Below are 25171 nucleotides of genomic sequence, written 5' to 3'. Positions count from 1 at the left end.
GAATACATTGCTAGCATTTTATAAAAGCCTAAAAGGATCCCAGACATAAAGCAGACACATTCATACCCACTGGCCAGGTGGGAGACGAGTCAAAGGCCTGCAGTTTTATAGGGCTGAAAAAAAACGCAGTGCTAAGTCACAACTTCAGAAGCCTATGGCCCCGTTTTAACAAGATTAACCCCAGGGTGCAATCTGCACTATTAGGGTTTTTGTGAAAGGGAAAAAAACATCCCAGCAACGTTACCAAACTGGTAACTTCATAGAGGAGTGCCACTGGAACAAATCTATCGTTTAACCCTTTACTCTACAAAAACAGGCAACTCTCCTCAAAGTATAGCCTGAAGCTGCCTTGCTGAAGAGCTGTACAAACTCTATATATTTAGAGTTGAAGAAGAATTAACCTACAGATAAAGCCAATTGACATTTTAAATTAGCTTGAAATTTGACGCAAGAAGTAGTCAAAAACAACCAGATTTCCTCTGCTAAAATAGAGCCTGCATTTACCCATTCTTAGAAATTAAAAGTAACGAGGAACCTGCAGCTGCATGGTGCGTTTCTATGGGTCGCTGCGCAGGCCATCGAAGATTAGCAGGGACCAGCTGTACAAGAGTGGCCTTGCTAGATCAGGAGACTGCTGAAGTCACTCTGGAAGATTCCGTCTGATGCAAACAGTTCTACCACGCCATCAAACAGCAGCAGCAACATTTCTGAAGAGGGTGTTTCTTTGGCAACGAAACCATATTGTGTTCTCTTAATAATAATTATAATCAGCACAACAAAACAACGCAATGTACCGTGATCGGCTTGCTATTTGTAAAAAGGCGGCAACTCCTTTTTTAAATTGTTTTTCTAGATGTTTTGGGAGGAGTTTAATAAACATCTGGACTGGAGCAGGGATTTTAAAGGAGATCTCGTTCTGCAGCACCCCTCCTCCTCCCTGGAGTCAGAGACACAGCCAGGCTGCAGTCTTACCTTCACGGTGGATGACTCCCAGATCGCCAGTCCATAGTAGTCTTTCTCCAGGAGGTTGAGATGATCACAGACCTTCGCGAACAACTCCTGGCCCTTTGCATGTTTCTGAGATTAGAGGAAAAACACATCAGACCAGCTGGTGAAGTTTACCATTTGTTCTGAATATAGGTCTAGAAATAACAACTCCGCAGACCAACATTTAAGTCTAACACATCCCAGTCAGTCATTGCCGATCCTACATTTCTGGCCTTTTTTTTTTTTTTTTTTTAGAAATCCCGGTCGGGTCAAATTGAATCAATTGAAACTGGAATATTCCCCCTGCATGGCAGGAAATTGGGCCATATTCATAACCCTTTAATTCAAAGTCAGTTTTTATAAACAGGATTAATGTTTCTAGACTGTTTTGTGAGGCATTTGAGTTTCTCTCTCCTGGAGGCATGAGTTCAAATCCCAGGATTTTTTCCACCTCCCAAACTGGGGCCAAGTTAGATTTAAATTTAGTTTTCATTTAGTTTCAAACACAGTTTTTCATTTAGTTCCCTTAAGCAAACTGCCTGTACGTAACACATTGTATTGCTTCAGGAAGACAATTGCCATGGGCTTCAGTGCAAAGGCCCCGGTGACAGAAAGCGACAGACACAAAGTTCAACACACATGCTATGTAATTGGTGACCGTGGGCTTCATTCATTATACTCCTGTTACACAGTGACAGACGGAGATAGTGAAACAGAGAAATCTCGGTCTTACGTCCAGGTCGCACTCGTAGACCTCTTCGTCCAGCAGGGACACTTTGTAGCGCATGGCTCTGGGTTTGCGGGGCAGCTTTGGGCCGGGTTTGGACTCTTCAGTGGGTTTACTCTCCGAGTCGCCACCTTCCTTGCCACCCTCGGTCTCGGTTCCCACCTGTTTTTCTTCCTCCTCTTCCTCTTCCTCCTCTGTGTCCTGGTCCTCCTTCTGGTCCTCCTGAGCCGGCTGCAACACAAAAACAACAAACCCAGTCCTTCAAACCAGAGACACCCCTACAGCTGAATGAGATCTAGCAGCTACAGCAGAAGTGTGAATTAAAAAATAGGGCATTCCATCTAAAGAGGACCAAAGGGGTGTCATTAGGTCTGTGACAGAGACAAGGACAGGCATGTCTGCCAGTCCATGATCTTTACTAACCCCCATTCCCATTTCCAAGTAGTCTGATCTTGTGCCAATGGGAACAACTGGGACTGATTTCAGATCTCTTTCAACTCTGTTGTGATGGCAGATGGGAACCAGGCTTGTGTAGCTGATATACTTATTGCAAAAGCTTTGCACTAAACAGTTGAATGCTACAGTAGAATACAAATATTCCATCACACCCGACTAGCGACACTAGAACAGACTTTTGTGGCCATGGCGAAAAAATCGTTCTTCGAGTTTTGCTACAACAGACAAGCGCTGGAGCCAAAAGGTCCCCATTTATTTAGTAAGCTACAGTGATTCCTGGGGAACAGGAGTCATAACTGTACACAAGTCATGATGACTCACACAGACCGAGTCTCTCCTCAAAGCCACTTCACCAACTGCTGAGAGAATCAGAGCCTTATCCAAATCCACTTATTAAACAAGCTATTATGTGGCTAGAGCAATAATTTGCTATTAAGTGGATTTGCACCTGTATAACACTGAGACACTGGTTTTACAGGAGCTTCTCTTATTGCTCTGAAGTTGTGTGAGTCTGTGCCAATAGATTCTAGATGCCAATAGAACAGAGCATGAAACTCATTCCCAGCATGGCGAGGTCGTGTCTGAAGGTGGTAAAAATGCCCATTTTGATGGACTTTGACCTTATTTTTCCCCGGTGATCCTGACCTGGACTCAATGCTAATATTATTCTTCTAGTTTTCCTACAGAAAACAATGAATGGAAGTGGTAGAGAAACCCCCACTTGAGCTGCAGTGACCATTGCTATATGAAACAAGGCTCAAGACTTGACTTAACTCAGACTTGATTGCAGCTCTCGATTTTCCCCAAACAGCAGTATTTTACTAAACAAAGTTTTCAACAGGTCTGCATCTGTGAAACTGCCAAGGAAGCCAATTATCACCATAAAACATTTTTTGAGGAAGCGTATGATATTCTTACCAAATCTTTCATCGGAGAAAAACCGAAAAGCATTAAGGGGGCTGATCATCTCTTTCAGGGTACTTTTCGAACATGATGCATGGACGCATTCACTTTGTACAATTTCTGGTTGTTAACTGAATAAATTATTTTTTATTTTATATTATAATATATACGCAAACGCACACATTCCAGGATAGCAGTAGCTTACTTAACTACAAGTTTTTAGTCTGGACACTTCCATGTCAGAAGGTATGTGGGCAATCTCTTCTTATCATTGCTGCTGTTAAGTTTAAAATCTTATTTATTTACTTGGCTTTGATTTCTATTGCTTTCCAATGGCTGTGACCCCGAACCCGGATGCAGTTCCTCACCTGTGTCTCAACGCTGCTCAGAGAGTGCAGGTCGAGAGCAGGGTCCCCCTCCGCTCTCAGCTCGGGTTCAGGATCAGCGATAGGAGCCTTGAGCAGCACTTCCTCTTCCTGGACCTCGGGCCTCGCCTCCTTGTCCTTGTCTCCGCCCCCTGTCTTGTCTGGCACCGCACCCTCTCCCTCCGAGCACTGCGAGCGGCGCTTCAGGAAGGAGGAGAAGAGGCGCGAGAGTCCGCGGCCGGCCGACGATCGGCTCCGGGGTTTCAGCTGCTCCTCCGCGGGAGAGCTGGGGGTCTCGCTGGGCTTGTCCTGCCCCTCCGGCTCCTCCTTTGAGCTTTCCCGGGGCTCCGAGGCGGCGGGCTCCTGGGCTGGTGGGGGCCGCTGCTCTGCCTCGGGTTCACTGGGCCTCTGCTGGCTCTCCGCCTCGCCTACTGAACTGGCTTCTGTCGTCATGTTGAAACTGAAATCAAAGAAAAAAAACAATTGCATACACACATCAGACCAATCTCAGACGTTTGCAGTTTCCCCACCACCTACACTTGCATTCATACTGTATGTTATATACGTTAGCGACTCCGTCTCTACCAGATGTGTTCTGATATTCAAATAGAAATGTCTTCATAGCAAATCATATTCTTCTGTTCTAAATACACTTACAAATACACTTACATAAAGCTATAATCCACTGTTCTGATGTCATAAATAAATCGCTCTAAAAAGGAGCAAAACAATTATAGTTCAAGATTACAGTTCCGTATTCTAAGAGAGAACCCTATAGCCTTGGGAAACCTCATTTAAAAAGGAGGCCTGCCTAGACCGCGCAAACCTACAAAGCGAAAAATAAACTCCCGGATTAGTTTGACCGAGACCTTAAATAAATGTGAGGCATCAGAATAGGAGCTCAAGAGCTTGTATCATAACAGGGTTAGAATGGTCTATTTAACAGGATCATCGGTGTCACCTTCTAACAGGCTCTATAAAGTATTTGCCAAGTCAAAAGCACACCCAGAGCAGTTCTAGTTTTGTTTACAGCGGTAGCCAGCGTGACTACCTGAATGTGAACAGGGTTCAGACCCATCCACTCTGATCAGGGCTACAATTTAGCTTTCCTTAAAACACAAGTCGGTCCTCATTAGCAGCTCTGAAGCAGCTAACCTGGACTGCACTGGCACAGACCACAAAGGGAGGGAGAGCGACCCGTCCACACAATGCCTCCCTTGTTCAACTCTTTAAGGGTTATTGAATAAGCCCCTGATGATCCTCTCATTAAGGTTTGCAGATAATGAGGGTTCCAATTGTTGCTGTGTTGCGTTTATTAGCATGGAGGGAAAAGAAAAAAACAAACAGCCGCGCTAATGGGGCTGGCTTCAACAGCTTCAGGGCCTCACAGCGCAAGACGAATTCAAAGCCTTCTAAGCCAGAGAAGTGTTCATTTCAAACATTCCAATCAATCCTGCAGTCATCCTGGCCCTCTGATTTGATGCTTTTAATGAACGCAACTCTATGCAGCTCAATTGCTACTCCCAATGTATTCGTCTCTGTGGCTGCAGTATGTCAAATGTAGCACACTGGGTTTAGTTAGGTGGCAGGACATGTGAATGTTTTGTTAGAGCACAAATACTGGGTAGCCAAAATGTTCAGGTTAGCAGCAAACTTCAGACGATTTTCAGACTGCCAGCACTGGAATGCCTCTGCACTTCAAGACAATTGGGCCCTGCAATGCTAATACTGGCTGCATTCAGGTTTGGGCTGCGGATGGTTTGCACGTCTGTGTGTACTGGCAAGGGGTTGCAGCTGCAGCACCAGTTCTGTGAAGGACTGGAGCTCCCAGTCTCAATTCTTCCTCTCCGACACCGAGGGTGCACGCCTCACAGCGTCACTGTCTGCTCCCCTCGCAGAGCGCACTGAAAAGAGCTGAAATCCCCTTTACCGCTAGCTCTGTGCCACCATTGTTAGTGCTCAAAAACCACTAAACCTGCTCTGCCACTAATCCACTCAGCTCCTAGCCCAGTCAACAACAAAGAACCCCAGAACATGTGCACGATAACACACACACACACACATATCTTGACAGGTACAAACTCTTAAAAAGCAGAAGAAATGAAACAAAATCAGGGTGGTAGATCATTCTGTTTTTAACACCTCCTTCCTTATTTCTTGTTTTAAATAACTCCCAGTTGGATTAGGCATATCTGGTTTGGAGAAATATTTAACTACACCACCTACCTCCCCTCTGTTACTGTGTAAGGAGACCAACAGAATACGTGTGCTGCTTGCACCACTCCTCGCACACTGCATTGCCAGGTGTGCTTGCTCAGGTTATGCACAACAATGTTCTCAAACCGTACTGTATATAAATACACAGCGCAATGCACTTTTCAGTGCATACACTGACAAAAGTACTGTCTGCTGAATCTCTATTTAACAGTCCCTTTCATGTAAAGCGTGCCAGCGGCCTCACAGCCGTTTCCAAAAATACACAAGTACTGTACGGTCTAAATAATCCATTTCAAATACACAGCTTAATCTGTGGAGAGGACATACGCAATCTGCAAGGCTGCCAATACAAAAGTGAAACTGTATCCATATTATTAAAACTAGGATCTATCTTCTGCACAAGCACAAACAGAATTGCCAAACAGAAACCTCCAGACTCAGATAAAGAACCTCAATAAACAGTGCTGAAGAGTCATCATAATTTATCACAGTTACAAATGTGACATACATAATACAGGCTTTCCAAAACAGTAGTTCACAGAAGCTAGAGAGTCACAGTCATACAAACGCATGCACATTTTCACTGGCATTGTAAACAAGGCAGAATAACCCCACCTGTCAGACCTCCGCACCGCAAATCGATGTCTCTTCACACGCGGCTGAGCTTTACTCTGAGCCTGTCTGCGTGGACGTTGCTTTGCTGTGTCTGATTCCCCGTGGCAGAGAGAACTGCTGAAACTAGGGCACACACCTAGGCCATATTAACAACACATTTACTCAGGAGGCTGTGTGGTCCAGTGGTTATAGAAATGGGCTTGTAACCAGGAGGTATCCGGTTCAAATCCCAGCTCCGCCACTGACTCACTGTATGCCCCCGAGCAAACCTCCTTGTGCTCTGCCTTTCAGGTGAGACCTTATTACAAGTGACTCTGCAGCTGATGCATAGTTCACCCACCCTAGTCTCGTATCTTGTAAAGCGCTTTGTGATGGTGGTCCACTATGAAAGGTGCTGTATAAACATAAAGGTGATGATCTTAATCTCACAAACATTTCAAATACAGTACAAGTCTGTATCAATTTCTTCAAAAAAAAAATCAAATAATTCTAGTTGAAATGTTTCTTAAAGAAATGTAGGCCCTATATGTTTTTAATAAAAAATAATTGTTGATATGAAAAGGCAATTGAAATTTAAGAGCTTTTACATCAGGGCTATCAAACTCTTGGTATGTATAGTAATTTGATATTAGACTTGAGGGCCAGGTAACAAATATCTCTTCATCGTTATGTACAACTTATTTTGAGTGCTGTTTTTTTCAGAGGAGCATCGATATATTTTAACCCGACACCAAGCTGTCTCCCTAATGGTTAATCGACGTTCTCTAAATTCACTTGATCTGATAAAGCACAGTTTAAATCAGAAGAGACCATTGAAAATAACTGGGGTAGAGGTAGTAGACTGGGGCACAGCTCTGTTTCCTTGTATTTTATTTTATCCAAGGAAACCCTACAGAGCGCTCAGCCTTTGAAGTGGCAGACAAAACTGCCCTGTGCGTCTGCCGTCCTTCACAGGCCAGACTGCTGCTTTCACAAGTTTGGCCGATTCGATTAATTTATTTTTTTTAAATTAGGATGCCAAAGAAAAAATATACATCAGCCACACAATTAATTAATTTCGTACAGCTTTTTAAAATTATTTTTTATTATATTTCATAGCAAAACTAAACTTTTGACTTTCTCTCTGTTGAAATAAGTTCTGTTTTAATGAATAACCAGAGCCTCCCTTTAAGACACTGACTGAAGTCAATTTGAAAGTGCAGGGCGCTGGTTTAATGGGATACAGTATTGTAATGGCAGGGACTCTGTTTTTTGGTATTCTTACAGAGGGAGTGCACTGCACAATAGTGCACACTTTCCTGTGTAGGTTTTGCACAATGCATGAATACTACTGCAATGAAAACAACACTGACATAGCTGCCTTCCCCTTGCTGTGATGTGACCACCCACCCCCACTTCCTTCTTAAACACATTTAAAGCAAACACTCAAATCCAGCTGTTAGCAATGCTGTTTGTTTACTAAATAAGCTGGGCTGATGAAATCACTGTTCCCTTCACTCAGATCACGTGATCCGGTTTTTAGAACACAACACATGGGTGTGCAGAAAAGCAGCCCTATGCAATCTCCAGGACTGCAGATCAAAATAAACACCCAGAACTCCCATCTTCCATTGGGAGAATGCAATTAGCTTTTGGGGAGGACTGCACAGCCACTTTGCAAAAGCTCTGTAGGGAAATAATTATCATCTTAACCACTTACACTATGCACAAATCCAAGCTTCAAAAAGCATGCATGACCAAACCCATCAGACACAAGTTATTTGATACAAAGTCATTGCAAACGGCTGTATCGCATCACAAGGATACAGCATGAGCCTTTATACATGACCAGAAAAGCACAACACGGCCGCTGCACAGTGCTGTACCTTGAATAAAGAACTTGCATAAGGTTAGTATGAATAAGCTCTTCCTCCGTCATTTAGATTGGCCTTTTAACAGAATTCAGTGACGCAAAACAAATACAGAAAACCTTACCTTGTCCCAAACTGTACAACAGTAAGAGCAGCTTTACTTTTACACCAGATTCAAAAGCAGCAATCCACTTCATAATCTGTCATGCTTTACTAGCAGTGCAGTGATGGGGGGGGCAAGCTTCAATACCCCACCCCCACAGGAGAGAGAGGAGGGGGGGCCCCTCCTTCAGAACGATTGTATCATCCATCGCAGTTCCGTTAGCTCTGGGAGTTCCCTCTTTATCACAGCTTGTACCACAACTCACACCCTTACTGTGGGACACGCTGAACCCACACTGTCACATGGGCCACATTTACAATGCTCACGGTGTAGAAGGTAACCAGCTTCCCTTTTTATCTTTTTAAACAAATCCAGTGAAACCCAGCTACCTGAACAAAGCAGGACACATGCTCTTACTAGCCAGTACAGCCCAGCGAAATAGGAAACCAAAGTCATGCATATATATATATATATATATATATATATATATATATATATATATATATATATATATATATATATATATAATGTGTGTGTGTGTGTGTGTGTGTCTGTGTGTGTGTGTGTGTCTGTACAAATGGGGGTGGGGTGGGGGGGTGGAGCACCATCAGGAATGCTTTATTCAATTAGATTGAGACCTATATTCATAACATATTGAGCAACCCTGTATACACAGTTTTTTTAATAGCAAATCCTAATTTGATAACAACCACCACAAGACTGTGCAGGGATGAAAATAAGACTCCTACTGCAGTTTCACCCATTCCAGGTTTTGCTGTGTGTTCGATTAGCCCCAATGTATAGGTAACACGTGTTAAACTCGCAGTAAAACCAGGAATGTATCAAACTGCTATGCAATGGGAGTCTTACCTCCATTCCTGTTGTATACAGGCAACAGGACATGGAGACAGAAGTTCGTTTTTTAAAGTAGTTTCTGGTAGTTTTATTAATTAAACTGACAGCAACACGTACACGATGCATTTATTTTTTTCAAATATAGGCCAGTGTTATATTATTAAAGAAGTCTAAGTCTTTCTTTGTTTAATCATGTGGAAGCTGATGCTCAGTGGCACATTGTTAGTAAAGGGTTTGGTGCTCTAGACAGCAATCGATTTCAGGGAGATGGATGGTGCGGGGGGTTACAGCCCAGGGCAAAGGTCAGGGTGGGGTTAGATTCAGCGGAACAGGCTGAAGTGCTGTCAGCAAGACGTGACCCAGCGCTCTACTCACACACACTGTGCAGGGGTGCAAGACGTGACCCAGCCCTCTACTCACACACGCTGCACAGGGGTACAAGACATGACCCAGCCCTCTACTCACACACACTGTGCAGGGGTACAAGCAGTCTGATTGCTGGGGCTCAAGGCTCAAAAGAAGGCATAAACAGAGTTTTTGTTTTCTAGTTTGGATTTGCCTCGGAGCAAGCTTTGGAGAGAGGCAGTGTTTTGAGAGAGAGTGTCACTAGTGTTTTACAGACCCGACGCAGAAACTCTTGTCAGTGCTTGTTCTCACTGCACTGCCTTGACACAGGGTTCTTTGTTTCAAGTCAAGTGGATAACTGTCTTCAAATGCAGACAGCATGCGTATGGCATAGGGTTTTAAACGTACGTTTACACACAAGGCATTCTGTGGCAAGTTACATGTCACAAGATATCCCACACTGAGTTATTTATGTCAGCCAACATCAAAACGCAGTTCCTACAAAACTCGGACGCCAAACAAATACTTTCCTCTCTCTGAATGCTGAAAGCGAGCTTAAGGATTTAAAAAAGGCTTTTAAAAGTGAAATCAGCCCCAGTCCTGGATTAGATCGCACTGCACTGAGGTGCTGTTTCCAGCTGCTGGGACCATTCTCATTAAACACATGCTTATATCATCCCAGTCAGCCTGCTGGCGCAGATAACCAGACACGGCAACAGAATCAAGAAACTACTGTAACAGCACACAACCTCAACAGCACACCTTCAGCTGAAACAATGATGACACGCTGGAGAGCTCACTGATTTGAGCAGGAGCAGGTGTACACTGCGGAGAGGGATTCACACAACAGCCCCAACACGTCACACTTCCCACGCGTGCCACGCGCATAACGGATTATTTTACAATAGCAGCTGGGAATAAACTGGGTTCATGCTGACTTGAGCCGTCGCTAAATGCTTTATAAGCAGAATGTCATCACAGCAGGATTTTTAGTATCCAGCTGTAAATGTACACGCCGCAATCTCCAGCTGGAAAAACAATGCAGGAAGGAAATCATCTAGCAGCGGTAGGAAGATACAGAGAAGCAATCGTCCCTTATAGATTACAGATAACAACTGTGCCCGGGCACATTATCAAACTGACACTGGTGAAGCATTCGGTGGTAAAAATGATCACGTCCATATTCTTTGATATAAGAGAATTTATAAAGGACCACCTAAGAAAATCAGCAAAAGAAAACAATGCATTAATGACTTCTGAAATACATAACACACATCTGTGTGTACTTCTCTCATTTCTTTAACGGGCATTTGATGTGGCACCAGAGTAGCAAAATGCCCACATTTTTTGGGTTACATTGTGCACGTTGGCGAAAAACACTGGGCAGCCCTGTATGGAACAAGGTCTATTTTACCTGATTTTATTTTATTTATTTTACTGTAAGAATTATAATTTATAATTATAATTTAAGTATATTCAAATATTTGTTCAGATTTTTAAACAATATTCAAAACATGAAAAAACAATGTTTGTCCAAGCACTAGATGAGAATTATAATAAGAATCATCACCATCACTATTATAGATTTCTTTTGTCTTTTGGTCCAGAAACTTACTGCTATGCCCACCAATGCCAGCTTACCGTGTGATGGTCAGATTGAAGTCCACTCTGTTTTTAAGACTGTGCCTAAAAACACTTGAATGTCTAAGTGTAGATAACCCTTTAATATTAAATACCTGAGGACACTCTTGAATGGTTGGCGAGTCAGCATTGATACAGAACACTGTTACTGTCCTCTTTGCAGCTGTGGAGTTAGCATATCAATGCACAGTATGGTCCCCTCTGTGCCCGATGCACGTTACATCCTTCATCACTGCACCCACATGCTTCATAGCGACACCCCTGCGCTTTACTCAGTGCACACATGTACTTTATGGCTGCATGCATCACATATCCTCCCAGAATCCCATACGCTTCATTTGAAGTCATTTTCAATAAGCTCTGCAGTCCTTTCGCTACAGGGAGCTGTACTTGAAGACAAAAAGACAAACACTGTCATCACGCCTGTGTGGGTCCCTCGCCTTCGTGAATAAAAGGGTCGTACAAAACACATGTCCAGTATGCAGGGCATCCACATCCTGCACTTTCCTTTATTTGTCTTCCTGGCTAGACCTCCCGAGATTCACAGAAAACAAACAGCAAAACCTTGCAGTCTCCACAAAGTTTATTTTGGGAATATTTTGTTCTGTATTTTAATTCCTGGTCTGTTTTGGTGTCCCCCCCCCCCTTTAAAATGGGATTCTCCCAGTAGATTAACTAGGTCATGGCCTAGCCCAATTCACTGTACAAGGGCAAGTCAGAAACTCAATTACTTTGTTCAAATTGCCACATGTCAACAGATAGAAATTATTTTTTCCTGTCCTAAATTTACATCAATCTTCTTACTTTGTTGCACACAAAGACACTGACATACATGATCTGTAATGATGAACTACCATTTTACATTCACCCAGTGTTGTCTCTATTTGACAATACTTATGAATATTTTAAAAGTTAAGGCAGGTTTTGTCTCATGAGACTTCAGTGACAAGTGCAAAAGGGTTCAGAGACGAAAGCTTCAAATCTCACGAGGTGTCTAATAAGAGCACTCTTCTGTTCTGCCAAGAGATCCGGGATCGTGTGAAATCCCTCTCAGCTGCAGGCACACACACAAAGACTTGTGCAAACCCATTTCGATCTACCTTGATTTGTACTCGGCGTCAAGTCTACAACACCACTGAGGTCAGGCAGCAGGCATGTACTAGTTTACTAGAGACCGTTTGGTACCCTATACTGTCGTGATTGAAACGGAATACCTTACATTTAACATTGCATTTCATCTGCCACCTTTCTGACCAATTCAAATTTGACAAACTTATCTCCTTGTCCAAATCATTTAGAGTATGCATGGGTCCCAGCATGTCCCCTTACACTCTGCTTCCTGTGTGTTGACCAGCTATAAATCCACAACATGCTGAACTACCTTGGATTCCGATAAACTCCTCAATGGTGGAACAGTGTGTAAGACTAAGAAAGGCTCTGCAAGCCCTGGAAGACAAGCACTAGAATACAGCTGGTGAAGCATGGGTGTGCCTGACTTGTACTGGAGCTCAGAACACCACACAAAGCCAGTGCAATCACTGGAGGAACAGCTTCACTTCAAAACAGAAGGGGCACATTTTCAAGGGATTTACGCCGGTCTGCGATTCTGTCCAATTACTATTCCCCAGCCAAGATGGATTACTTCACAGAGCCAGCCGTCATCCTGCGCTCCCCTGACGCTGCAACTCATCCTGCAGTCCACTGGGTCTTCACCAGACGGGTCCACTTCAACAAAGAACCCTAACCTAAGCATCTATTTATCTAACCTAGTCATCCTTAAAGAATGCATGCATGGCTGTTTCCAAAAAAGGCACAGTAGAACTGACTAGTCTGTACAGTAGCAAGGACAGGACATGCACAAGCAGGCCTGACCACATAGCTCTCCAGCTCATCATCCTCACCCCCTCCAACCCCCACACTCGTACACAGATGGGTAGGAATCCAGGCTTTCCCCGAAGGCAGGATTTCAATCCTTCCACATCTGGCACAGCGGTTAGGGTCCACTTAACCTCCTGCATGACCCCCTGCATCAGGAAAGAGCCCATACTGTAACTCCAAGTTTCACAAGAACAAACGGGAAAGGTTAACGGTTAATGGTTTTATTATTTAGTCATTTCGCAGACACTTTTATCCAAAGCTACTTAGAGACTAGGGGGTGAACTATGCATCAACTACAACTGCTTTTGCTGCAGTCACTTGCAATAGGGCCTCACTTTTTACCTCTCATCCTAAGGACAGTTACAGTAGAATGGCTTGGTTGCCAAGTAACAATTCAAGGATGAATAAACAACAGTAGAGAGAGTTCACCTTTTACAACCATTTTAAAAAGAGAGTAACTGTGCCAAAAAAAAAAAGGCATTTAATAAATAAATACAATTAAAAAGGCAAAGGTTTTTATGTTCCTATTTGTGTTAATGTTTTGTTGTCTTATCACATCAAATTACAGCATTTCAATAGGACTGTATACCCCCGCTCCTCAATATAATTTTACTAGTAATAGCATTCAGGATTTAGAACCCGTTTAGCCAGACAGAACAAACAAACAAATAAATAATTAAATAATACAACACAATGCAATGTCTAGGGTATTTAATTACAAACTAAAATGAAGTTCAATGCAGTACAGCAGTAGTCCAGTGATTTACAATACAACGTTGAACACTGGCGATGCTGGTCAAATTAAAAACAATGTATCTTCCAGTGCAAGCAGGCTGTGTGCTGGTTTAATGCCAGATTTGACACAAAAAGCATGGCAAAGACTATTCTCACAGCCTTCAGTCTGGATAGCAAAGAGAACAACGAAAAGGCGAGGTTTAAACAAAAGATTACGCCGTAACTTTCACCCCTCCGACCCCAGCATCACGTCTACAAAACACTTTGTTAAATGTTTAAAAATCCAGACTCCTGTCCGACACAAAACAACATCAATTAAACTCTGGAAAATGAAATACAAAAACATTCCCAAACAACGGAAGGAGCTACTTTTTCCTTTTCCCCATGAAAACAAAGTTTATTGTTTACCAAGCGAGATGGGACGTGGCTTTGTCAGTAATATTTTGTAGCACGGACAAAGGCAGACAGGGATGTTTCAACTTCAGGTAACCAAACAACAGAAAATTTAATTTGTATTTTATTTAACTGCAATGTTTATCACCCATTGAAGCTTTAAGGTTATTCACATTTTTATTTACTTATTTTGGCAATAACACAATAGGGAGAGAAAAACAATGCAAACCACTTCAGATATATATAAATCACATTCAAAACTGCATGTTTGTACGATGCATTGTAAAATAACGATGCATTTTAAACCATACCCGCATTGAAGTGTGCCTTGCTAAAGGAAATATGTTGATTAAAAAAAATACTAACATTGTTTGCACGCTAAATGCATCGGCGAGTAAAAAAAAAAAAAAAAGGTGTTTCGCTATCATAATTAAATTAGAAACACGGAAATGAGAAAGGCGGTTTCGTTCACGTTTTGCATTGTGTGTTTAACGAAGCAGTCTGCTTCTCACTAACGGATTATCACGTTTAACCATCTATATTTAGAAATGTCTAAGGCGGCTGTTTGTTGTTTAAATGCTGTACAGGTTCCTTCTAGGAGGGACATGTATTTAAATGATTCGTGCCTGAAAATGGCGACTTGTGTAAAAATAAAACCATAAAAAATTGAAATCCCCCATATCAATATGAAATAGGCATGGTAAAAAGGGTGCACTGTGCCTACCTGTTTTTTTGTCCTGTTAAAACCTTAATGGAGAAAATTAATCCTTAGGAGGATGTCAAATTGCCAATGTTTCATTCATAGACCAGGGATGCTGTGATACAAAACATGTGGCGGGTTTTTTTTGTTGTTATTTTCTTGTTTTTTTTTACTGGGGTCTCAAGATTCTAGTAAAAAGGCGGGGCTCCATATGAAGAGGAGAATTTTGTTACACCAAGTGGCCAATAGAGATCGCAGAAGCCCCTGCGTCTACCAATCAGAAGAGAGGGGACTGACAAACAATGGAACGCGCCAAGGCAGCAGCTGGGAAACGCAGTTCATATAAAGAAAATGCATGGAACATGCTTAGAAACGTTATAATTAAGCCATTCTACAAGCAAGCAAGCACCTACCCAGAATGAACCCTACACAATGCAGTCCGATAGGAGTCATTATATAGTTAACAATAACTAGGTTGTATAGAGGGCGTTGTTTTTAGAGAAAATCACCTCTAATTAGATGCAATGCAAACAAACCCAGATGCAAAATTTTGAATCACTTGGCAACCCGCTTAAACAAGCGGCTAGATTTTATATTTCTTTTGCTTGTCCCAGTCTCAGGTTATAGGAATAGTAAGGGTGTAACTATACATGAATATCACGATACGATATTGCGATATGCAGGTCACAATGCAATATGTATCACAACACATGCAATGACTTGTATGACTATTTTGTTGAGACACAAATGAAATGAGGTAGGAAGCACATAAAACACACTTATTCCTCACTCGCTGTTACATTTAATAGTGTTGTTGTTGAAAGTCATGGTATCATAATGCAATCTTGCTGGTAAGACCAGGGAATTGGGGCCCCAGAATCAAGCTTTGCATGGGGTCACCGCGGGACAAATGCCGCCACTGTCCCAGCTTCAGAAGTCATTCAAAGAAGTTGAGAAAATAAAAAGATTTGTCGACCGTCTTCAAAGCAACATTACACTAGAAGGCTTTTAAGCGTCTTCCACTTTGGTAAGGGTGGTTACACACAATTGTCTCTGAAATAAAGGCTTCTCTTGGATCTGCTGCTTTAAAAACGTTCCAGCAGACAGAGGCTTTGTGTGTCTTTTTCCCCCCGGTCAGCGAAACTCAGTAAATAATAAATAACGTCCAATGAAAAACCAAAGGAGGCGGCCGGCAGTCTGCTGACCAACTTCTAGCAGTGTGCAATAGCACTGACAGTCTTATCCTTCCACTGCAAAATTCACATTGATACTAGTTACAATTTGTATGCAATATAGTTTTGAGCAAAAACCACTAGTGTTGAGAAGAATTTTCCTATATAGAAAGCTACATTTCCTGGTAATAATAGCAACATAAGCTGGAGAATTTTTGCTCTGAAAAAATAGAACACAAAAAAGAGGTAATGGTTTAAATTTGTGACATTTTGATATAAATTCAGTTTCTTAGACTAAACACCTTATTGTGAACACAGTCTCGGAGCCCATAGCTTGCTTCTAATAATTTCCTTATGCACAGGGCACATTTGAATTAGTAATTATGTTTGCGGTTTACCCTTGTTTAAGCCTCACAGAATGGGGTTTGTCTGAGCTCCTGTACTATAATCGCATCAGAAAGATAAACAGTCTCTAAGTTTATTGCAGACTGCAACCGTGCTTCAAGTTGAAGTTTATTATAGATATTTGCCTGTGGTGTGGCATTCATCCCCACACAAATAAAACAAGCAAGCGAGACAGAGACAGGGGTGTGGTCAGGACCCTGCTCCGCTGTGTAAAATCAAAGCCTCCAAGCCGAGCCTCCCTGAGTCCCGCTCTACGGATGGAGCAGCTGTTCCTCCGAGCCCTCAGTGCGATTAATAGGCTGCACCTTGCAGACAGAGCCTCCAGGGAGAGTTGAGAGCAGAGCGGTGTGTGATGCGACCCTCCCTCCCCCCTCCTACTCTCTCTGTCCACCAGCTGGGGTCCTACCCTCTGTGCTGTGCAGAACGCCAGCTGAGACCGTGTAAAGACAACAGAGAGGCACAATGAACTCAAGTGACTGGGCTCCATGATGTGTCTGAATATCAGCAAGTACTGCAGAGTCAGTGTGATGGATATGTAAAAATATGCACAGGACGTCCCTCGAGGCATCACAGTTAATATTGGGAAGATTGGTTCTGCTATTTCTCTTGTCTTTAGGCATTGAGGAACAAATTCAGATGATGTGTGGGGCAGATAGTCAGCTGGATGTGGCCACCCCATTTAACAGAGAGCATTCTAATAGAACAGAGGATATTTCCTATGGTGCCTGGTTTATGGGACCCTGTATATATCTGGAGTATAGAAAGCGTATATATAGTGGACTGGGACCCTATTCACAAATCTTTATGCATGTCTGTTTTTATGAATAAAATCTAAAGTTTGACATTACTGTAATGAAAAATATTAAAGAAGCTAATAATGTGTTTATGAACACCCAACTGTATTTTACAGTATTCATAAAAACAGCCATTGAAAAAACATGAATTAAATAACCCATGAATAGTATAGGGCCCTATATTGCAGATATAGTTTGTATCTGTATATATCTATGGGGTGGACAGACCACTTTATTTCCTTTCTGCATCACAAAGGTAAAGCAGCTGTCTCACAGATAATAATAATAATAATAATAATAATAATAATAATAATAATAATAATAATAATAATAATAATAATAATAATTATGATTATTATTATTCTTTTTACAGGACTCGATTAGGCTAACAGATATACTCAGGAGGTCTCGAGGGCTAAAGTACCAGTCCAGTACACAAACCACTGAGCTTGCTGTCATTCTCCTTGTTGTCCATAAAGCAGCCTTGTCATTAAAGTGCTAAAGCTACTCCCATTAATGCATGCTGAAATCAGAAGGGAGGGGTTTCATTTGCAGCTAAACCGTACTCAGACCAGATCAACGATATCAGTCATTAGGAAACAGTCACAAAAATTACTGCAAATGTTACGCAAATTAGATTATGAAATCAGCAGCAAGCAAAGTCATTTCTGGTATGATTTTATCATTTATCACATTCGCTGCTCTAAAACCCATAACATCACCAATCAGTTAAAACATGCTCCTGGGGACTGGAGTTGAACACTGCTAGGGTTTCCAGCTTCTGAAAAGACTCCCTAAGATGAAAGCATTACACTGAATCCAGTGCAAAACGGATATGCTTTCCCTGCGTCACTTATTAAGAACTTTCCAGAAGCAACTGTTGCAGGAGAAGTTCAAAGTTTAAAAGTGTTGTTGTTTTTTGGGGTTTATTTGTGTGTCAGGTTAAACAGTGCTTTGAAAATGGAGAACGGGTTTCATGAACTGCCAAATTGATTTAACCAATCAAAACTGTCACAAAAATACTGCGGCCTCAGCACTGGAGTAAATGGTTCGTGCTGCAGCGTGTTCAACGATCCTTTGCAGCAGGCAGACCTAGAATCCTGTTTCTCATTGCATGATGCCTTCACTTTGCAAGTTCTATCGCTCTGTTGAGAATGACTTCCCCACAACAGCAACACGGAGCGGCACACCCACTTCATAACCACCCTGCAGCTTTAATACACGATCGAGTGTTGAAGCTACGATGATCAGAGGTGGAAATAAGAGTCCTATTGCATAGCAGTTTCACTCATTCTAGGTTCTAATACGCGCTTGATTAGCCGCAATGTGTAGGGAACAAGCTTGGGTGTGTCTTATTAAGCTCATAGTCAAACCAGGAATGGATCACACTGCTATGGAACGGGATTCTTTTTCCCCACCCCTGATGTTCAGCCCTGTTCCTCCACACGAGAGCAGCATCGTCACGATCCCCTGCTGGCCCGGGCAGTGAAAGAGCTGCAGTTATAAATCAGGGTTAATGCTGCATCTGGGGATGGGACTTGCAGCACTAATCCCTGTCAACGGACTGCAACCACAGCAGAGTATTCATAAGCAAGGCCCATTTCTGGTTCACAGAAGTGTAGAAATAGTTCCCAATAAAACTTCCGCTCCACGTGACGGAGCTAACAATAACACTGTCCGAGTTCAATAGCTGGGAATAGTCAGGATTGCGTGTAATCTGAGCGTGGCAGACGGAGCGAGAGGGGACCGGCAGCGCTCACTAATTTTCCAAATGACAGTCCGGCTACACTATACTGGGATGGTATTGGTGTAGTATTGGGAGCTGAGGACCATACTGGTTTTAGAAATCTAAATCTTAAAGAATGTGATTCAAATCCTGGGCAGCCTTTTATAATAAGTGTGTGGAATTGCAAACTACTGAAGAACTGAAATTGTTTCCCATCAAATTCCAACCATAAAGTCACTATCGATTCCATATTGACCTCAGTGCTATAATCAATGCAGACAGGGGCTTTGTGTCTCTTTCCTAACTAAGTTTGATCACAACTGGATTTAGTTGTATAACAATGGTGGAATGTGCAGCATTGTTATCAATGCCAGGCAGCATTACTCACACATCTCAGTTCATCAGTTCTAGTGAGGTTCGGACAAGCAAAGCACCACTATCATAAAGCATTTACAGAATTGGTGTAGTATGCAAAATCTTTTAACCCTTTAAGGACTGGAGCAGAGTATATCTGCAGGTCGCACCTGGGATAGTTGCATTATTCTTTGATGCAAGATTTGCGATGAACGCGGAAACTGCAAGTAACTTTTTTTAAAATCTGAAAGGACAAGCAAATGTCAAACCCATGTGTCAGGAAAAAGCCTGCTTGACACAAATTCAATGTGGATTTAATGGATCATTGACGGCCCTATATTTGCAAAGGCAAATTCTGTTCGAGCCTTTGCGCTTTCTTCAGAACAGGACCCTTGTTAGAAAATGTTGGCCAACGAATCAGCCACACCCCCACGCCTCTTCCTTCCTGTGTATATTTTTATAACTCTGTCATTCCCCTGAACACAATTAACAATTCACTTACAGTCACTCGAGTTGTTTAAGGTGCAATAACTAAGGCTTTAAACAAACCTCAGAAGCAGACCCACATTTCCCCGAAGGCTCCTATTGTTTTTGCACAGTGACTCATCTGAAGCTAATGTTTCCATTCACAACACTGGGACGTTTACTCCAGGCTGTCATTTACTTCTAAAAAGCAAGTGTTTAAACACAATGGAGTTGGGAAACTGGGGTTATAGTAGACTGCAGTGGACCCTTTGAAAGCGTGGCTATGTGTGGGGGTCAGGTGGGACCCCATTGATTGCAACACGGGACATGACATTTTTTTTCAGGGTTATGATAAAAAAAAATATATATATAGTTTTGAGAGCAGTGGGCTGGAGTTTCCATTTCCTATTTGTAAGCGGTGTTAAAAATGGTCCTTCAAATAAATTATACAGTGTTTCCCAGTTGCAGGCACATCCAATATTAAAATCACATGTACTGTAGCATTTTTGTGACTTGTAAAATGAGCTAGTTGTGCCTTGTCATATTACACACAGACGAGACTGTACGTCACATTTTTCTCAAAACCTTAAGTAAGAAAATTTTTCTAAATAAGTCAACTTTTTTTTTTTTTTAATACTTTGGGCTGTAGCTCTTTAAAAACGTCATTATTTATTTTTTGCATTTTTTTAAATACAAAGAGCACAAGCTTTAAGAAGACAAAGAAATGGAGCGTGTGGCCCTTTAAGCAGACAGCGCAGGCGAAGCTGAGCGTGGTGTTGGCGTGTCTGGGATGGGTACAGTGAGCTTGGCGCGGCTCATCGTTCTGACAGCTTAATGTGATGCGAGAGCAGGACGAGGCCTGGAGGGGGGCCACATAGCGCTCCAAGGCCTCTCTGTTTTACTCTCAGCATCAGGGGTGCATTCCACACCTGCACTCAATTAGAATTAGAATCACAGCCGAATCAACCTTTCCAAAGCCACAGTGACTGGCATGCCGTGCCCCCCACTGTGTGGAACTTTACACTGGGGCAGGTTAGAGCTCCTGGATCGCCACTGTTCCAGAACACATTCACAATCCCATTGGAATTGATTTCATTGAATTCTCCTGGTGCTGTTTCATAGGACCAAGCATACAACAGAACCAAACTGTACACAAGATGTGGCTGTGTGCATATACTGGAAAAATATTTTAATGAATAATACTAATAATAATAATAATAATAATAATAATAATAATAATAGCAGATATTAAATACAGCTGTATCTTAATTTAACACATAAAGGGCCATAGTCATCATGTACTGCATGGTTACCAGGTTTGAATACAGGCCTGGATGCATGTAAAGATGAACCTGTATTATGAATACACATACTGTACGACACTCTCTGAGGTAAAGGGAGAGGGTCGTGCAACTTCACAATTACCATGTAAGGAGTAACCCTTCTCTAAACACCTGACTGGGTTCTTATCAAAAGGCAATTTGTTATCCTTGTAAAATAGGCCACAGCCCCCTCTTTTTTTTTTTTTTTTTAAGTTGATCTGCACTGTGTTAATCCTGGTATCAGTGCGTCTAGCCACCTGCTCACGCTGTGGATGTGAACGACTCTCTGTTGCCCCCCGGTGTTGAGACTCAAAATACATGTAGCCAAATAAACAAAGTAACACCAAAGCAAATCAATAACTTACTGAAGCAGCTCAGTGGCTAGAGCTTAGTTTATTGAATGGCTAAACATTTAGCAGAGGAAAACTAAACTGACTGAAATGTATCAACGTGTTTTAGATTATTAATATTTCTATTTAACCCCCATCTTTCTCCCCAGTTTAGAATGTCCAATTATGTAACTCCCCACAAGAGGTCAGGAGAGCTGAAGGTCAGTGTGTGTCATGTGATCTCTGTGGAATGCACAGTGAAGACCCTCGACTTCGCACAGCCAAGAGGTAAACCTGTATGACTCGCCCTGCACAGCACGCGGTCGTGCCTTTACCTGGCGAGTCACTATTAAACAGGTGTTAAACACCTTGCTAAAATCTGACTCAGCTCATCGAACAAAAGCTCTCAACCTAAACAGTTCCATCGGGCAATTATCTTGAAATGGGAAGTAAAAGATTTCCGTGGTGACGGACACACACACGGAAGCCTGGTCCGCTTGCCAGAACTCTGATATTGATAACTTAGCCACTGTAATATTTTCATGCAATGGGCCCAGAGGAGACACATCAGTGCTGCGTCAGGATGTCTGTTCTTGCCACTACTCTTCAAGCTGCTGTACAGTTAAGGTTTTTTTAATGGGCTTGAAAAGACTGCAGAGGCAATCTGTAGTCTTAAGTAGAAACAAGTCCAGTAAAGCCACAATGCAGCAAAATAATAAACACGCAATGCCTAATGCACGGAAAACTACTGAAGCTGCATCAGGGTTGTTGCTACTCCAGTCAGCTTTTAGCAAACTGATTTTTTATTTTTTTTTGTTAGTGATATTTCTTATTTGTATGGTGTTTTAGACAGAAATGTTACCCAGCTCCGAGCTGCAGTATATGCGCTTTTGTATGCAGCGTCTCTGACGGGCAATCCTATCAGGTCCCACCCTCACAATCCCCCTTCTGTAAGCCAGCGATCAGCCACATCTGACCTGTGTCTCGAAGAGATAAAGCAACAGGCTGTCCTTCCCACAACAGACACACCGCACAACTCAGTTTTAGCCCCTTCACTTACCCACTTTGTTACACACACATTATAGACTACACGCTCTGCGTTGCACGTACTTGAAACAACTCCTTTAATTTTATAATTCATTTGGTTTAAAAACTATGAAGATGGTTCTCTAACGCATTTTATTATATCACTTTCAGATGATTAATTATGAAAGAAAACGCAGCCGAATTTTCAACCTTGAAATTATCAATTATGTACAATACACTCTCTCTAATCCAAACCCTGTGCAGATCACCAAATCAAAAATCTGTAATGACCCTATAAAAACACAGAGATGGCTGTTTTACACATCTCGCCCAAAGATTACGATATGAAGTTTGGTTCCTTCTGTAGTTGTCAGCATTCCATTAATGCAGCTCTCTCAAATGTAACATTGCAAGTGCCTGCTACCAGTAACACAGGGTGGGGTTGGTTGTGTGATGCCAGTGTTAGCACACTGAATCCCATTGCTACTAATTACAGAGAATTCAAAACTATGCAAAAGATTCCTCATACCCCATTCGCATTCCAGAACTTCAGCTGCTGAATTTTCCAGATCCTGATTTGCATTGTGCCATGGAGTATCATAGACTAATACACAACATTCCCCCCCCTCCCTCTCCCAAAAAAAACACATAAACACTGTTTCCACAAGTACAGTAAAGCACTACAAAGCCTGGGGGCAGAGGCATCAATCTGTGCATGTGGAAACCAGTCACAAACTTTGAAAACTATTTCTGCTAAAGCACCAGATGTCATTATGAACAGTGCTCCCCCCACAGTAACAGTGACTGAAAGAACAGAGTGGACTCACCAGGGCAGGGCACCGCACAGCATCCAGGCAGGAGAGTGCGCCATTCAGGGTAGCACGAGGCATGAAAGAGAAACGAGAACGTGGTCAGCAAGACAACACAAACACACACTAATGTAACTGCATGACAGCATGCAGCTGCAGGACCCCTGAGGGCCATTCCACTCCAGGTTTAATAGCTACTCATTGTGAGCGTGTCTCACTGGTTTGTTTTCATTACGTTTATTAAGTCACTGTGCTCTTGCTGCGTTCAGGAGCTACACTACAGTTCTAGCTGCCTTCCATAAACATCTGTAACACGGACAGTCCAAGCAGGAAATAGTCAGTTTTTAAAAGCTGCTTTTGGTGCTTTTATCTGAATTAAGGAGCTGTTTTTTGAGTCCCAGTGGTCTGTTATTGACATATATAACGGATTTATCAAGCAACACCGCCCTCTAGTGCACAGCTATGCAGTACCAAAAACTTGATCTACAGTAGCTGATCACTAGATGGCGCTGGCTCTTCCATTTTAAAGACACTAAGGCTGATCTAACCGACTGGCACTGAAGAGCAGTTCTAGGATTCATTGTAAAGCAGACCATTCCTGCCCCATTGATTCTTCTGGAGTGAGAACAGGGACCATTGGCAGCACAACATTTGCATTGTGCAGCTTGAGAAATCGTGCAGCAGGATATACTCCAGACACTTCGATAAATGTGAAATGACTATCTTTGCCTCAGCAGGGAAGTCTGTTCTTCACTGTGTCAAACTAGTATGCAGTGTAATTAATTCACAGGGAAACACAAAAGGGAACAGTTAAGAATCCAAGTCAATCCAATTCTATTAGAAACTCTACAAAGAGGAGCGGTGGGCTGATACAGGAAGAGAATGTGAGCTGGCTGCAGCTTTTTCTTCCTATTCTCATTGATGTTTTATTACATGACCAATTTAGGAGACAGGGACAAAGTGATGCCCAGTACAGTATATAGCCAACTCCTTAATAAATAATGATGGGATGCTGTCCGCCTCCTCCTCCTTACCTAAATGCATGCGGTTTCCAATCCTTCTGATTCTGTTCCAGTGTGTTCTCTGCAGCTCTCTGCTGCAGTCTCAAACTGGCACTGAACTCTCTGGTTGTTTGGCCATGTGTCTATTACTGCTGAGTCCAGGGAAGTCATGTGGCACTATGACCTTTCACCCCGAGCCTGTTGGTCTGGGGCTGACCTCCGATCAGAATTCAGGTCTGATCAAGACCTGGTCCATGGTCAGAATAAAGATCAACAACACAGAGGTATAAAAATCTTCCGAGTCAGGGAGCCAGCACTCTCTCTCACAGCAGTGAATTATGCACAGCAAAAAAATTTTCCCAGCCCAGCCCAAAGGCCAATGCAGTGCTCCCAGAGCCCCTCAGCCAAGATCAGCAAGCCCCGGATTTGATCCTGATCTCATGACTCACCCAGCGCTCTCCCACTGTGGATCTTGAGTAAGTGCACTAACAATAGCTCCAATTAAAAAGCCAGACTGTGATTGAGTCACAGACCATATCCTTTAGTTTTACTGTTTGGAATTTGTATCTGTGGCCAGATCGTTTTTCAAATAACTGTAATCAAATTAACCAGAACATCAATATCTTTTCTCTCGCTATCTATAGATATGATTTTACCCACATTATGACTTTCAGAAATACAAGTTGATTTCCACCCTACGAGTGTCTTAATAAAATAAATGAAACCTGGAAGAAAACCAATTAATCAGATAATCACGAGCCACATGTGAGAGCGGTTTCCAATGTAATAGAAAGGTGTGCAGATTTCAAATAAACACTGAACCACTGGTTGGAACAAAAACCTGGAATACTGCGACTGCTGTGGACTGGAGCCGGGAAGCAATAGGTCAAGAGCAGAAGTTCTCTAGCTTCTCAAAAGCGATTTTAAAATAGCTGGAAACCGAATAAATGGAACAGCACACCAAACAAAGAAAAACTGTACTGCGGTGGAGTTAATTG

At 42.4% G+C, this 25171-nt stretch overlaps 1 protein-coding gene across 23 annotated transcripts in view; it reads right to left on the bottom strand.

Annotated features, from left to right (window-relative positions):
• The window catches only part of LOC121308287 (protein 4.1-like), a 53305-nt gene that overhangs the window by 25879 nt on the left and 2255 nt on the right, over positions 1 to 25171 (bottom strand). For 4 of the 23 annotated variants that reach the window (XM_041240580.1, XM_041240589.1, XM_041240596.1 and 1 more), the window contains exons 1-4: positions 23191 to 23279; positions 3442 to 3898; positions 1721 to 1945; positions 973 to 1077 (exon numbers count right to left, since the gene is read on the bottom strand). In XM_041240580.1, the coding sequence (XP_041096514.1) occupies positions 973 to 1077; positions 1721 to 1945; positions 3442 to 3898; positions 23191 to 23234 (831 nt within the window). In that variant the 5' untranslated portion in view covers positions 23235 to 23279. Of the gene's footprint in view, positions 1 to 972; positions 1078 to 1720; positions 1946 to 3441; positions 3899 to 8244; positions 8349 to 11159; positions 11256 to 14794; positions 14951 to 23190; positions 23281 to 24206; positions 24421 to 25171 lie in introns of those variants that run through there. The other 19 variants (XM_041240588.1, XM_041240591.1, XM_041240583.1 and 16 more) reach the window with 14 other exon arrangements.

Source organism: Polyodon spathula, unplaced genomic scaffold (genome assembly GCF_017654505.1).
Source record: "Polyodon spathula isolate WHYD16114869_AA unplaced genomic scaffold, ASM1765450v1 scaffolds_633, whole genome shotgun sequence".
Classification (NCBI taxonomy): Eukaryota; Metazoa; Chordata; class Actinopteri; order Acipenseriformes; family Polyodontidae; genus Polyodon; species Polyodon spathula.
Note: the sequence above shows the minus strand (reverse complement) of the source record. Positions and strands in the feature narration are given on the sequence as shown.